Below are 16,960 nucleotides of genomic sequence, written 5' to 3' on the forward strand. Positions count from 1 at the left end.
GAAATCCATGTTAATTAAAAAATAATAAAGAGCCACCAGTCATTTTCTTTTTTTTAATTAAAGCTACTCCAGGAGGAAATTAATCACAGGCACATCTGAAACAAACATAAAAACTGAAATTAGAGAAGGAAATAAACAGGTCATGTGTATGTAAGGAGATAAAAAAATCAGGGAGATAAAGATCTGAAACAATTTCGGTGAGGCAAAGCAAGCCTTTTTTTCTCTTTCTACTTAGAATCATTTGGGACGGTCAGTGATAATCAGCTTTAGGCATGGAAGCATTTAGAAAGCCTTTTTATTTATGTATTATTTGGTATTTCAAGAGTATGCTGGCAAGTGACTGAGAAATAAAAACTGCAACTTTGGCGTATTTAACCTTATAGTATTAAAACGCTTTCTTTTTCGGAGATTGAATTACGTTTTTAGTTTGTTAATCGTTGACCAAGTTGTATGAATATTGAGTTACTATTATTATAATAGTAGTTACTAAAATTATATTCAAAGCAAATGGTGGAAATTTCTTAGTTGATGATTCTAGAATCTCAACTATCAAGATTTCTTTACTCCTCACTGTCTTTTTTCACCAAGACATTCAATGTTGAGTTTTGGAGAACAGTATTTAAGGATATGGATAGAAGTTCGAAAGAAGTGTTCCAAGACATGCTGATATATTTGTAACAAGTGAATTTTCCCTATACCTATGTGGACAGTAAACGGGCTACAAAAAACGACGCAGACTACAAACAGTTTCTGCAAGTTGAAAATCTTTGGTTGAATGCAAGTTCATCACTTACTGGGTTTCTTTTTTAGTTTTGCATTTTTTGAAAAAAATCAATTGTGGAAGTTTAAGGAAAAAGCAAATTAATGATCAACCTCAGGACATACCTTGCACTGAGAAATGAAGTAAAGAATTGAAGAATTGATGAAGATTTTGTAGGGTAAACGAAAACATGAACAAGATCAAGGCACATTTCTCGAAACCACAATGAACTTGACGATCTGTGGAAAAACAAAATTAGAAAAGATTTTCAGTCGTAACATTAAATTTTTCCTTTATTTTTTCATGGTGGGAGGGGGGGGGGGAGCCGAAGATGGCCCAGACTTTTTTTTACACAAGTGCTATAATCCTCAGTTAGAGTCTTGATCCCGGGGTAAACTAAGTGATTACTTCCTTTACATTTTTTATTGAAAACAGAGGCCCTTTTGTTTGCTTTAAAAAGTGTTAAAATTGAAAGTTTTAAAATGTAACTTTTGCTAAAGGACTGAAAGGTTTCGTGTACTCAGCTACAGAAGACCTGTATCATACTTTTTGCTTTAAGAAACTGAACAAAACAGTGAAACATATTTTCTGCAAATTGAACATTTTTGGCTGAATACAGTTTTCATCATTTTCTAGAAATTTTTATTTTTCAATTTACACTTTTTGAAACAAAAATCAATTTAATTAAGGATGATTACAGGAGAAGCAGATTAATAAACAAGATTAGTTGAGCCTCAGTAGTGCAGTTTGCTGACAACATTGGCATCCCTTGTTGAATCATTAGAGGCAGTGCTGGGGGGAAAAAGGAGGGAAGTTTGGACACTTTACAGCGGTTTTTAGCGGATGATTTTTTTTCGCTGCAATGATTATGTTTGTGCGGGCATTACTTGTATTTTTCTCTAAGTCTGCCAAATCAATCATTTTTTTTTTTTTTTGGAAGTTCCATTAAACAAGGTGCTTTTTATTTGTTTATACTCTTTCATAGAATCGAAAGTACTGATACTAAAAGAAACTAGGTGCAAATAAATTCAATTGAGGAGAAGTGAAGGTGCATAATGTTTATGTACAGCATGATTTTCTTTTTTTATTTAATTCATTTTCGAACAGTTACTTTCTGCTGCTGAGATTGTGGTAGTGAATTTCTGAACTTTCGTTTGAATTTTTCTCTCTTGATTAAAATTTTGGAAGTGAAATGAGAAGAAAAGTGAAAAGTCCTTAGTTTGTTATTTAAGATGATTCATAGATAGTAAAGGTTTACGTATGGAAGAAATTTAAGTTTAAGCATTGTTATATGCACCAACACCTAAAGACATAACCACTCTTGAGTCATTTTTAGGTATGATCTCATACTAATTTGTAATTTTAGATAAGGTAACAATCAAATCGAAACCTTCGTATAAATTACTAAAATATAATCTAAAATGGAATCGGACCGAAGAGTGTGAAAAATCCCTTGTAGATATTACCAAAACAATTACCAGTAAACGTGTTTTATTGTCTTCCTTACCCAGCAAACCCTGTAAAATTAACTTGTAGCATAAGCCCCTATGGCATTGCAGCAATTCTCAGTCACATCGAAGAAGGGAATGAGTAAACCAATAGCTTTTGAATCCAAAACCGTAGTGATCTGAAATCAAATTTTTAAACTGTTATTAATACCTGAATTAGCATACAATAAATAAAAATATTGGACATACCTAAGTGCTTAATCAATTTAGTAATATTTATTCGTGGAAGTACTTTAATGGAAGTAGTAGGTAGCAGTTTTCTCATTTTTTATTTAAAGGTATTTATTTTTACAAGACAATACTGCCTCACATTTGTCAGCAGCCGGTTGACGAAACCTTGGCACAGTTATCTAAGGGGCTATTTTGAATTCTTCAAAAGAGAGGCATTTCTGTTGTTAAATGATTCTTACTTGGAGTTTGTTCTTTGAAATGAGTCTATTTACATTGCAATTTTGAGATCATTTGGGATTTGGAATTTTGAGATTTTCTGGATCTGATCAACACATTCATTGTTTGCTTACGGCTCAGTTCTCTATTAATGGCAGTGATAGGGCATTGAGTTCGCCTGCACCAGCCTCCTGTTTCCAGTGCGGATATTCGATTCTTTTCTTGGCCACGTGTGGTTTATTTTTGTTCTTCAAAAATCTTAACAGATCTTGTACTTGATGATATCTTCGTAGCTTTCTACTTCAATATCAGTTGAACAGATTTAAAGCAAAAGGAAGTAACTCTGTTGTGGCATGGGCCCTGTTTTATGTTAGGAGTCTTGAAACTCAGGCTGCAGTGAAGATTCTTCATTTTGATTTAAAAACACCCAGTTTCGGCTGTAACTTAAAGCTAAGTAAAAGAATGCCCTTGAAAAAGACATGCAGTATCTAATCCATTGTGAGTAGGGTGCATGATGAGTATTGATGGTGAAACTACTAGACCATATATCTCCTTTGCAGGGCTCAAAATTAATTTGACTTACCAAAAGTAGATGCATGTTCATTCAGCAAACGGCATCCTTCAACATTCCCTAAGTAGGCTACCGCATGCAACTGAATCTGTCAACTGATATTACAGACCTTAATGTTAACAGATGGGACCGCTCACAGATTTTGAAGTGGGCAGTCATAAAATATTGAGCCTTTTATGTTTCCACATGCTTCGTGTAGATCGGTTTCGCCTGTGATCAAAAATAAAATCGTAAATAAATTCCATTTTGATTTAAAAGCATCCACTTTCGGCTGTAATTTGAAGCCAAGTAAGAGAACGCCCTTGAAAAATACCTGCAGCATCTGCATCACTGTGAGAAGAGTGCCTGATGAGCATTAAAGGTGAAACTACCAGACCATGTATCTCGTTTGCGGCTTATAAAAAACTCGACTCCTTGCAGATCATTTGGACGTATTTCTGCCAAACGGAACAGTGTGCATTATGACATGAGCCTTGGTATGTGATGTGGGTCGGTAGCCGAAATAAATGAGACGCTGATGATCACTCAAAGATGTTTATTATAGCGAGATCACGACTTGAACAGGAAGGGCCTGGCTCTGGCTAGTGGCCTGTCTGTCTGTGGGTGCCCCGTTGCCAGGTCGGGCACACACCCTATTGAGTAAGGCTATGATGCCACATAGCCTTACTGCACCTCCCGATTTTTCTTTTTTTTTTTTTCTTTTTTTTTTTAAAAGAAAGCACTTGGTGCGTGATTATGTGTGGGATATTTCCACATTCATGTTGCTTTCTGAGCAAAATAAAGCTGTATGGAGCTTAGTAATGTAGCCATTGGGCTGAGAAAATAATAATGTCGCCATTGGGCGTAATGAATTATTTATGTAGCCATTGGGCTTAGAAACTGATAATGTCGCCATTGGGCGTAATGAATTATTTATGTAGCCATTGGGCTGAGAAACTAATAATGTCGCCATTGGGCGTAATGAATTATTAATGTAGCCATTGGGCTGAGAAACTAATAATGTCGCCATTGGGCGTAATGAATTATTAATGTAGCCATTGGCTTAGATACACTTAATGTCGCTATTGGGCGTATTGAGTAACTTATGTCACCACTAATTTACTTGAGATAATTACAATTCAAAGGTTAGGGGTGGGAACCCCAGTCATAGGTACTTTTAAATTGGTATTTCATTTGACTAGTTTCATTTTATACATTAATTAAAATCAATATCACAATTAAATAGATTGAACATTGTTCACGAGGCAAATACACAGGAAGAAATGAGTAGTCACTTGCTTTGATACACAGTTTTTTCATATTAGTACATCAGGTAGCACTCTAATTAATTCACTTCCTTACAAAGTCATTTCCGAGTTTTTTGGGAATACCTCGTCCACCATGTCTTAATTTTTGATTGAATGGGCTATTCTTATTAATATTTATGACCTCCTTAGGTGTTGAAGTGCTTCCCACATAGCACAGAATATTGATATAATACTACAATAGTACTGACACGTCAGTAGTGTCAGTATTTATAAAATGCTGATGTATCCTGATTTAATATTATATCAAGACTATGCCAGTATTTATTAGTTACTGATTTGGAGCTGTCAAAATATTGTTACAGTATTGGCCGAAAAGGTTGATTTCATATGGAAATCAGGGTTATGACAAGGTCATCAGAACACTGCAGGACACCGACAATATGTATGCGTTACTACCTTAACAATGACACGTCTGTACACTCAGCGCACTCTGTCAAGTAGATATGAAAGTTCAGACGATGACCGTCATTTTCATAGTACTACACATGTATTACATTTGAAACATGAATTACACAAGTATACAAGTATTGAATATTATAAACCACTTACTTGATGTCCTGCGACGTTTAGTAGCGTAAAATACCCGGACGCCCTCAGGTGGATTTGAACCCGAACCGCGGAATTCCTAGCCCAGTATTCTGCCATTGAGCCACAAGGAGCTGATGGTGTTCCGGGTTAAAATCACGCCTGTTAAGGCTGTTATAGCATGCATAGCATCAGTGCGCGGCTCGACTTTCATCATAACTTTGATTAACACCGTGTTTTCTTAGGCTTCTTTTTCTTAAAATTCCTATATTTTTTTTCATTTTTTCGTGTTAATTTCTTTTCGTGTTATTTTTTTTTTACCTCGTCAGCATTGACTCAATACTGTTGTTTGATATATTGAAGGTATCAGTGTTATATTCATGCTGACGCGGTATACCTTTTAACCGACAATCTTAATATCATACTGCATTAGTGTTGATGATATCATGTCAACATCCAACAATATGTATCAGTATTGACATAAGATTCTGTGCTATGTGGGTTGGTTCTGTCTCAAATCCCAAAAAATCTTCTTCATCTGTACTTTCTGTCTCCTCATTTGTGACTTTTTCTTTTGGCACATTAGGTTCAATTACAGTGATTTCACTAGAGTCATCTGATGAGACAGAGTTAAGGGAATTTTCAGTTGGATTTTTAATCGGAGGAGCCAGATTGAAAGTTTGAATCGGAGCAACCTGATTAGCAACATTTATGTTATGTTCATTATCAGTGTTCCCTTGTGGTAAATAAAACAAGTAGGGGTTAACATCGTTTTCTGTCCTAGAATTACAATAATTTTTCCTTAGAAATTTTGAGTTTCGTACAATGGTTCCCCCGTCTTCCTTAGATACTAGATATGATCTTGGAGCTTCCAACTTTTTAATTATTCTCCCTGGATACCAGCGGTCATCTTGTTCTGTAATGAAGATCTTTTCATTCTCTAGAAACTCTTGTTTAGGTTTACTACTTTGGTTATAGTGACTCTCTGTTTTTCTCTGATGTTCCCTCATTTTTTCTGAGACATTGATGATCTGAGGGACCAAAACTTTTTGAGACACTGGTACATTTGTTCGGAGGACTCGATTCATTAGCAGTTGAGCAGGAGACGCTCCAAGAGCTGGGATAGGAGAATTTTTATATTCCAAAATAGCAAGATCCAAGTCGCCTTTGCTTTCTGTGACTTTTCTTAGCAGCATTTTGGCTCTTTTCACCCCGTTTTCTGCCATGCCATTGGATTGTGGGTATTTAGGACTCGATGTTTGGATTTTGAAATTGAACTGTTTAGCGAATTGACTTAACTCAAAAGAACCAAATGGCTGGTTATCTGCAATGACAAGCGCTGGAATACCGTGAATTTTGAAAATCTCTTAAAAAGTCTGATTACTTCTAAAGACGTTTTATTTCTCATGGGTCTCACCTCAAGCCATTTCGAGTAGTAATCAGTTAGAATTAAGAAAGATTTTCCTGCAAACTCTGCTATATCAGATCCTACCTTGTGAAACGGCAAGTTAGGAATGGTGTGAGAAATCAAAGGCTCCTTTACATTTTTTGGTAGAAATTTACTACACGTGGGACACGCTTTTATATAATTTTCTATGTCTTTGATATAAGTAGGCCAGTAGACAATTAATTTAGCCTTTTCTATTGTTCTGCTGATCCCTAAATGCGAGTCTCCATGCAGTAATTTTAGGTAAACTGTTTTTAATTCAGTTGGAATGATTAATCGGTTTTTAAAATATATAATATCGTTATTCATTGCAATTTCATGCCTGATCTTATAGAAAGGTTTAAGGGCCTCATCGTTACAACTGTTCCAGTCTTGTAAATGCATTTGCTTCACACGTTCTAACATTGGGTCACTACATGTAGCTTTTTGCAGTTGTAGGAATTTTGGGGTTGATAATTCCAACTTTTCCCCTCTGGCTCCCCTGGCTTACCATTTAAAAAGTTTCTTGAGAGCAGATCGGCTAGATACATATTTTTTCCTGGAATATATTTTACTTCTAGGTCATACGGTAGCAGTTTGAGTAGTAGTCTCTGTAGGCGATTTGACATAATTTGAGAAATATTTTTCTGAAAACTAGGCTCTAAGGGTTTATGATCATTTTCAACATAAATTTTATAACCATATACAATGTTATGAAAGCGTTTGGTTCCAAATACAATACTGAGAAGTTCTTTTTCGATCTGTGCGTAGCGACATTCCGCATCAGATAAGTTACGAGACGCAAAAGCTATAGGTCTTTTTTCTTGCAAGAGACAAGCTCCCAGACCAAATTGAGACGCGTCACATTGCAGAGTTATCTTTTTCGCTGGGTTAAAATTAGCTAGACTGCTTATTGCACAAACTGCCTCTTTTATTTTATTGAAGTTCTCAGTATGTATCTGTTGCCATGTGAACACTGAATTCTTTTTAAGCAATCCTCGAAAAGGCTGAATCAGGTCCGCAAGATGAGGAATATATTCACGGACATAATTCACACTCCCCAAAAAACTTTGTAATTCCTTACGATTATTTGGATTTTTTAATTGCAAAATGGCCTCCAAGTATTCTGGATTTGGGCTAATTCCTTCCTGATTGAGAACGTGCCCCATGTAATTAATAGACGTCTTTTTAAATTGAAATTTAGATTTATTAAACTTAATATTCAGTTCTTCTGCTCTTCGCATTACCTCTGCAAAAGCTCTGTCATGCTCTTCTTCAGTTTCACCACAAATTAGTATATCGTCAAAATAGATGATTACATTCGGAATATCACCGAAGTATTTGGTCAATACTTTTTGAAAAATTTCTGGGGCACAAATTATTCCAAACGGTAGTCTCAAAAATTTGAAACTTCCAAACGGTGTGTGAAACCCAACGTACTTTGTTGATTCTGGAGACAATTTACAATGCCAAAATCCATCCTTAATATCTAGAACAGTGAACAACTTTTTGTTTGTGAGTTTAAGTTTAATTTCTTCAAAGGATGGTATGAGAAAAAGTTCTCTTTTAATATGTTTATTCAATCGATTAGGATCTAAGCACACCCTGATGGATCCATCATCTTTTTCCACAACGACTAGGTTACTGAACCATATTACATTCTTGACATCATTTGAGATTATGTTCAAAGATTGTAATGCATTTAATTTATCTCGCAGGGGAGTTCTAATTTTATGCGGCAATCTTCTCGGTGGATCATTTGATGGGATTGCATTAGGTGAAACAAATAAGTCAACTACGTCTGGAAATTCTCCAACGCCGGAAAACTGTTTGGGAAATTTTGCAAGAACTGCAGCCTCATCAGTGAAGGCAGACACATAATCTATTTGTTTTTTAAAAATTAGGCCAAGTTGTACTGATGTTTGTAGGCTTAACAGAGGGGTAGAGCCTGTTTTGGTTACAGTGAACTTAATTGTATAAGGAACACTAGTATTGGGTAATTGACATTTTAAGGTTACGTTACCAAAAGTTTTGATAGGAGCTCCGCCATATCCCAGAACCCTTGTTGTATTGGAAACTAAATCATCACTTAAAGTCTTAACTTTTTGATAAAGATGCCACGGTAAAATATTTATTTCGGCACCGGTGTCGATTTTGAAATCAATGAAAGAATTATTAACCAGCAATTGTTGCATCCAGAACTCATTTGTCTCAGCGGAAGGAACTACATTTACATTTACATGATTTGATTGATTAGCATGATGCGTTTGATAGCTTGCTTTTTGATTGCGACCCGCACTCGCTTCACTTTCAGAGCTTTTACCGCACTTGCTCAGATTATAATCAGTAATAGGGGGATTTGAAAAGGACTTTGGAAAATTATGTGGAATGCAACTAATTTCTGAGATATAAACATAATCTGAAGCTTCGATTTCATCAAGGTGCACTGAAGGTGCTGAATTTTCAGGACAAATCACTTCGTTAATACGGCACATTTTTTCAAAATGATTTCGACCCAAGCATTTTTTACACTGCTGCCGATAAGCAGGACACTGTCGCACAGGATGTTGTAGACCGCAGGAACGACAATCAATGATTCTTGACGGCTGCTGTTGATTGGGCGAGTTGTACCTGCTTTGATGGTTGTATCCTTGTCCGAAGTTGTTGTTTCGTCCTTGTCCAGAGTTGTTGTTTCGAGCTCGTCCAGCGAAGTTGTTGCCTTGATTTGAGGGGTTGCCTTGAAATCTTCCACTATTGACTAGATCAACACTTGATGCTTTGGGTTGATTGACTTCATTCGACCTTTTCTTTCCTGCTTCGACGGAGAGGCACAAGGAAACTACTTTCTCTAGCGGCAGTTCCTCGCCGAGGAGACGTTCTCTCAGTTGAACATTATGGATGCCTATGATGATTCGGTCTCTGATAAGTGAATCTCTCAGCTTTTCGAATCCACAATCTTCGGCTAATTTTCTAATTGCCATATAAAATTGATCGAATGATTCCCCTTCTTGTTGATCTCTCGTATTGAACAAGTATCTACAGTAAGCTATGTTTAGTTTAGGCTTGGCAAATTCAGTTAGAACTTTTAGAAGACCATCTACTGTTTTCTTTTGAGCGTCAGTAATGATGAGGGTGTTAAGAATTTCTTCTGCGTCAGTGCCTAATATATTGAGAAAGATAGCGACTTGGACTTTCTCATCTTTCTTGTCTAATTCGTAGCCTATACTGTAATTGGACCACTGTTTTTTGAAACGTTTCAGGTTTTCATGGACGTTTCCACTGAGAGAAAGGGGATCGGGAGTTCGCAATTCCATTGTTTTAATTGCGAGTATGAGAGATTCTTGAATACAATAATTGCTTAGCCTATAATAATGATAGGTGCCTCATCTGGTACTGTTATCAGTCATAACCTTGAAGCGCATGGAGACTAAGACATTATAAAAATTAAAAACAATTCGAACTAAATCGATAGGATAAAATTCACTGAAATCACTGTAGCTGTGGATTCTGCTTGAGCGTCATGTCGGGGGATGAGTTAAAACAATCTATTTACCCATTTTCTTCTGATGATCTGCGGCAGTGAGCATGGTGGCCTAACAGGTGCATGGCCAGTCCCCAGTTCTTAGCTGATCAGGTGAATTCGCTGATTTCCGTCACGTTATCCTCGTCGCCATGATGTGGGTTGGTAGCCGAAATAAATGAGACGCTGATGATCACTCAAAGATGTTTATTATAGCGAGATCACGACTTGAACAGGAAGGGCCTGGCTCTGGCTAGTGGCCTGTCTGTCTGTGGGTGCCCCGTTGCCAGGTCGGGCACACACCCTATTGAGTAAGGCTATGATGCCCCATAGCCTTACTGCAGTATGCATACATGCTTATGGGTCTCAGGGCTCATGTCTTGATTCGCATTGTTCTGTTTGACAGTAATACGTCCATTTAAGTCAAGAAGAAGAAGCCAATGTCTGAAGGGCAGGGCTAATTACAAATCGGAGAAGGCTATCAACTTTCTGCACCCCTGGAGTCTATACCAGATAAGTTTACCCACTTGTAAACTGCAACAGTAGATCGTCCAATGTACCTTTCATTTTCAAAGTAAATAGAAGAATGAAGATGGTGGTTCTTCTTTCGCAGTCTGAGAGCGAGTAAACTTATGTGGCATGTGCTATATTCATTTTTTAAAGAACCCATACACTTGCTTAGTTCTTACTTGATCATTTCATCAGTTAAGACAATGTTTTAAAGAGCTCTAACATACAACTTTGTGGAGCCAGCAACAAGCCCTTCAATGGAAGCTTGTAACAGCATGATAAGACATTGAAATGTACTATACTGCTTACTTGAGATAGGGCTATGTCTTCTCTTGTCGTGTCAGCAAACATTCATTAATGAAGCTGTATAAAGGCATAAGTGCGACGTCAAATGTTCTAATTGGCAATCAATCATACTTACTGCGATGGCATGCCTTGAACTTCAGAAACTAGCAAATAACGATAACATACCTTTTATTACCACAATCCGGAAAATCAAAAGAACTTGATTCATAAACAAACAAAACACTGAACAAGGTGGAAGCACTTACAAGGTTTCGTGCTTATATTTTGGTTTGACATAAAGAGCGCGCCAACAATAATAAGAAACAGCTGACTATATCCAGTGATGCCAGAGGCCAAAATATTCACTTTTCAACTCATCTACATTCCTCTTGTCAAATTTTGAGTTCGTCCGTCGTTTTGTTTTTTTTTCTTCAGATAAGGAAAACTCGATAAGTGTCTAGAAAACGAAGGAAGTCCGGTTGCGTTTCATAATCTTTAAAACATCATATCTCCGTTAATAATAAGTTTTGAAACATCAAACACCAAAAGGTATGGCCTTTGAATCTTGAAGAATCATCATGCCAAATTTCAGCATGACCCGTGGAGTAGTTTTTTTGCTACAGGGGGGCAAAAGTTAAAAAGTAGCGAAAATCGGCAATTCCTAATATTTTCTGTATATTATACTGTCTGCCGATGGAGATTGGCTTATCGCCCCGCATGTGTCTGGTTGCTGCAGAGTCGTTTGAAGGCGTTTTCTGGTCTTACTCTGGGAGGCTTTGCTCAGTTGTTCTCCTTATATTTATATTTTTAGCTTGGCGGAGAGATCTACCGATCTTTGTGATGCTAAAATTTTAAAAATTCTGTATTTTATGACATGCTGAAAATTTCATGATAAACATTCATTCAGAGGCTAAACATCGATGATGCACATTTTTACAGAGAATTTTTTCTCACTGGAGCAATGAATTATTTTGTCCAAAATTAGGAAAATAATCAGAATTTCAGTTTAAGGAAGGATATTTGACCATTTGTCTAGGCATTTGACAAAAATGCCTGATTTTTCTATTTGCTTACGACACATGAATAGCAACCATTTCAAGAGCTGCAATGGAGTTCCATCTTGTTGTTTTTTTTTTCACCTCTCAAATTTGGAAGAGAATTTTTATCTTAAAGGGAACTCGATGTCAAGTTTGGCTTGACTTCCCTCTCCTGTTTTCAAAGGACCTCTAGACCCCCGGCTCTAGGCCTCTAGATGCTTGAGATTACCTGTGAATGGCCCCCTACTTAGGGTATGTATCTGGTGGGATTGACTGAAGATCTTTGACCATGTCATTCTGAATCATGGCCGTACATCCTGTTATGCTATCATAAATTATTGATGTGTAAATGTAGTATAAAAAGAAATTTCAAAATGTATCTTTTCTTGATTCTGTCTTTTTATTTTCTGATTAAAATATTAATAATTCTAAAATGCTGTTGTGTTTCAACCGCTCTGCTTATGAGCACATGTTTATTTGTATTATTTTATTTTGTCTGTTCTAGTTGCTGAAGCAAAATTCTGAGAATTTTGAAAGAAAAGAAAGGATGCAATCACAATTACAACAAGCAGAGAAAGAGTACCAAGGTCACATCTTAAAATCATTAGGTGTAATCAAGGAAGCCTCTAATTCGTTTAAGAAGGTATGTAAGGAAATTTTTCACAAGAAACAGATCTATACTATATTTCTGTAGACTTCATTTTCTCAATTGAAAAACTCTGCAGTTAAAGCTGCTGCTCCTCAGCATCTCAACAGCTCCATCCAAAACAGAGGTTTTATATTTACTCAATATTTTATGATGCCACAAAAAATAGTAAGGTATCAGTAGAAATATGGCAATTTCAGTTTTTCAATGACATGTTGGTTGTTTATTCTCTTGCATTTGAGCAGTGTTGAATTGAATTTTACTAGAGCCACAACATGGCTTCGAAAAATTTCTATTTGCCGTCATTCAGTTGCTTAAAATTAAAGAAAGTAATATCCGACCAAGGATAATTTTTTTTTTCTTTCTTTCTTTCTTTCTGCTTATAACGTAGTAGAGATACATTCATGGTTAACTGAGTGTCTGAGTTGGCGAAAAATTCTTTGATATGACTGTAGTTAAATTTAATTTGTATGTGGCCAGTTTCTTCAAGTGCAAATTTGTTAGACTGTTGGAAAGATAAAAAAGACCTTTCCAGTGGCATAATTGAATTTTTACTAGCAATAATTTGTTGTTGAAAAAAATTGATATCTCACTAACTGCATGATTTTTACTAGAAAAAAACGTAGAGGTCAAATCATTTTTTGAGGAGCTTGAAAAACGCGCTTCAATTTTTTGCTAAAAACTGTATTTTTACTCTCCCTGAAGAATCCAAAGAGTTGAAAGAGATACGTAATACTCTTCATCTAACTTTTCCTCAACAGAACTATGTAACGTTCTAAAGTCTGTAGTTTAGTTTGGAGAACATAGTTCTAAGGAAAAACTATTACGGAAATAAAGTTCTCGATAAGAAACCGCTTTTTCTTGCTCATCCATGAAAGCATCAATGAGCATAGAGAAACTAATTGCTGATGCATTGCTTTGAACTTCCCTAATTGCAATTAACTCCTTAGGATATTTAAGGATATTTCATACAGTGAACTTAAATGGACATATTCATGCGGAAAGAAATTATCTACATGAGGTTTGCGTGCAACATAGTTCCTTTTAGCATTAGTACGTCCTAATGTCAATTTGGCTACCTACCTTCGTAAATACTCTCAATTACTTGCCATAACGGAAAGTAATGGGTCTCTTGCACGCGAGAGATACAGCCACTGAATACATTTTCCAAGAGTAAATTCGTTCGAAAATCACATAGGGTACATCATGAAAGTTTGAAATCCACTCCTCACGGTGCAATCTGCATAGTTTGTCACACACTTTTTCAAATTTACCGCGCAGAAAAATTGCCTGCAGGGGAGTTTTTCTTGGTGGCGGGCAGTCAAGTTTACCTGGAAAGAGACCTAACCTTAATAAACAAACTATTTCACAAACCGGTATAAACTCGCCATGCATAAGGTTTCAATTGATTTAAAGCTTTTGTTTTTGCAAAATAAAGAAAGAAAAAGGAAACCAACGCACAGTGGTAAAAAACAGATCATGGGGCAGCGTAAATCTGTAACTCGGAGGGAAATGCATATTTTTGCTTGAAATTTTGCACAGATCTTCTTGAGGATATGCTTAGCCCGCATACGAAAGATCAGGAATTTGAACTCTCGTTTTTAGTCTCAAAATGGCGTCCAAAATTCAAAATGGCGAATTGTTAAAAATCCCCAAGCTCAGTATCTTGCTCCAGGATTTTAATTTGGCAAGTGGGGTATCGATTCCTATGTAATTCTACTCGTAAAACTTGAATTTTTGGTCGAAAATTCGATACAACCCACTAGGTAGGCCAAAATTTGAAAAATAGGCAATTTTCAGGCAAATTTAGGCCAAAAATGTGTATATCCGACAGATTTCAACAAGTGAGGTATGGTTTCATGGGTTACTTTCGTCAAACATTTCTATGTACGACTAAAACACTACGCAGAATCATCCTCAGTAGTCTAATTTGGAATTTTGGCGCCAAAAATGGGCCTATTTGGGCCTAAAAGAGGAAATTCGTTCATATAGCCGTGTAGGGTATCAATTTTATGGTATTTTTCGACTAAAATTATAAATTTGGGATTAAAACTACATGAAAATCAAAATTTGGCTTATTTTACCAAACTCGAATGGTACCAAAATTTGATTCATAATGGTGAAAATCCTAATGAATCACTTTTAGATGGACAAGTAACGACTACCATCGAATACCACGTTCAAATACACACATGTCTAAAGTAGAAGACACCTTTTAACTAAAAAACTCAACATTCCTTGCGTACAGCTGCGTTTTGACTTTTTATGAGCCACAATTGGGGCAATTGACTGGTTAAACTTACCAGGGCAAGTGAGGGATCAATCAAATAGTAATGTTTGACAATTCTTTTAGGTTTTGAATGAAGATATTGAAAAATTTACACGTGAGTCCGTTAGTCCCTTCAAGTCCCAAGAAGATCCAAAATATGCCCTAAAAATGGCCAATTTGGACCTATGAGTAAAACATGAAATTCGTCTATGTTGCCGTGTAGGGTATCGATTCTATGGTATTTTTTGACAAAAGTTACAAAGGGGTTCAAATTACATGAAAATCAAAGTTTGGCCTATCAGACCAAACTCGAATAATGCCAAAAGAGCCGTATGCAAAAACGACATTTTTCGCCCCCCCACTAAAACTTATTCAAACTTCGTCTATCAGTTACTAATTCTGGAGCGCTTCTTTCCCCAAATTTTCAGACCCCCAAAAAATTTTGGGGGGGCGCTAGGGGGGGTGGAAGTCAAAACCTGTGAACCTCGATATCTTTCGAACGAAACAAGATATTGAGGCCCGGGTTGGACGAAAAATCGTCTAAAATTGCATACTTTAAGATTCTAAAGGTCAAAATCCCAAAATTAAATTTTTAAATTAACCTACGTGCTTTTTTTCAGTTTTTGAGGAAAAACAATTTCTTTTAAACAGATTAAACTGAAATTTCACATTTTTTTATTTGAACCAAAGCCAGTTTTTTAAATTGCTCGTCTTTTTCCGCTTCCAACGAGTGGTCGTATAAGCTGGGGAACCGAACGGTTCCGGAGTTATGATCGATTGAAGTTTCCGCTCAACGCGCGCCGACCGATTTTCGTGCGCAAAAAAGTCGGATTTGACTGTTATTAAATCAGATTGAATGTTCAAACTGAGCAAAATGCATTATTAGGGACTCTTGAGGGTCGCTGAGTTCAGAAATTACAGATACTTCCAAAAAATTCACGTTTTCAAAATTACAGCTCCGTACAGGACCACTGAGCGGCCGGTCGGCGCTCAGTGGGCCTCTAAAATAGCGCTACGGAGCTGTAATTTTAAAAACGTGAATTTTTGGGAGTATCTGTAATTTCTGAACTCAGCGACCCTCAAGAGTCCCTAATAATGCATTTTGCTCAGTTTGAACATTCAATCTGATTTAATAACAGTCAAATCCGACTTTTTTGCGCACGAAAATCGGTCGGCGCGCGTTGAGCGGAAACTTCAATCGATCATAACTCCGGAACCGTTCGGTTCCCCAGCTTATACGACCACTCGTTGGATGCGGAAAAAGACGAGCAATTTAAAAAACTGGTTTGGGTTCAAATAAAAAAATGTGAAATTTAAGTTTAATCTGTTTAAAAGAAATTGTTTTTCCTCAAAAACTGAAAAAAGCACGTAAGTTAATTTAAAAATTTAATTTTGGGATTTTGACCTTTAGAATCTTAAAGTGTGCAATTTTAGACGATTTTTCGTCCAACCCAGGCCTCAATATCTTGTTTCGTTCGAAAGATATCGAGGTTCACAGGTTTTGACTTCCACCCCCCCTAGCGCCCCCCCCCCCAAAATTTTTTGGGGGTCTGAAAATTTGTGGAAAGAAGCGCTCCAGTATTAGTAACTGATAGACGAAGTTTGAATAAGTTTTAGTGGGGGGGGCGAAAAATGTCGTTTTTGCATACGGCTCTTTGATTCATAATGCTGAAAATCCTAACAAATCACTTTTAGACGGATATCACCGCTCAACATGGGGTCTGTCCATCGAACCAAACAAATTTTTTTCGATTCCTAGGTGCTAAAGAAGTCCGGAAATGCCCATATTAACTTCAGAAAAATTGTCTGGTGCTCAGGACGCCGCCATTTTGAATTTTTCAAAATTGAGAAAACTCACGATTAGAAAAAGCGCATTTTTGCTAATTTTAGAAGAAGCTTTGCTTCATATCTCCAGCCACGATTATCTGAGGAAAAAACTGTTATGCTCATTGAAAAGAGCGTAAACTTTACCTCTAGCAATCTTTTGTCAATAGTTCCTAAACTTGATTTAATCTTGTGAAACAGCAATTTATTATCTCTATTTCTCTACCCTTGAATTGTGATTTTTTTCGACAATATCCTTTGAAAATCAATACAAAAAGAAGAAAAAAACTAAAAACGTGGCCCAAACTGTGTAACGAGGTGCTAAACAGTGCATTGCCCATACTATTTGGGGTGGGGGGTTAGGGGGGGCCCAAAGCCAAAAAGT

At 36.6% G+C, this 16,960-nt stretch overlaps 1 protein-coding gene across 2 annotated transcripts in view; it reads left to right on the plus strand.

Annotated features, from left to right (window-relative positions):
• The window catches only part of cos (kinesin-like protein costa), a 143,835-nt gene that overhangs the window by 96,750 nt on the left and 30,125 nt on the right, over positions 1–16,960 (plus strand). For both annotated transcript variants that reach the window (XM_072300250.1, XM_072300248.1), the window contains one exon: positions 12,342–12,479. In XM_072300250.1, coding sequence (XP_072156351.1) covers positions 12,342–12,479 — 138 coding nt within the window. The remainder of the gene's footprint in view (positions 1–12,341; positions 12,480–16,960) is intronic.

This window comes from Bemisia tabaci, chromosome 1 (assembly GCF_918797505.1).
Source record: "Bemisia tabaci chromosome 1, PGI_BMITA_v3".
Taxonomy (NCBI): Eukaryota; Metazoa; Arthropoda; class Insecta; order Hemiptera; family Aleyrodidae; genus Bemisia; species Bemisia tabaci.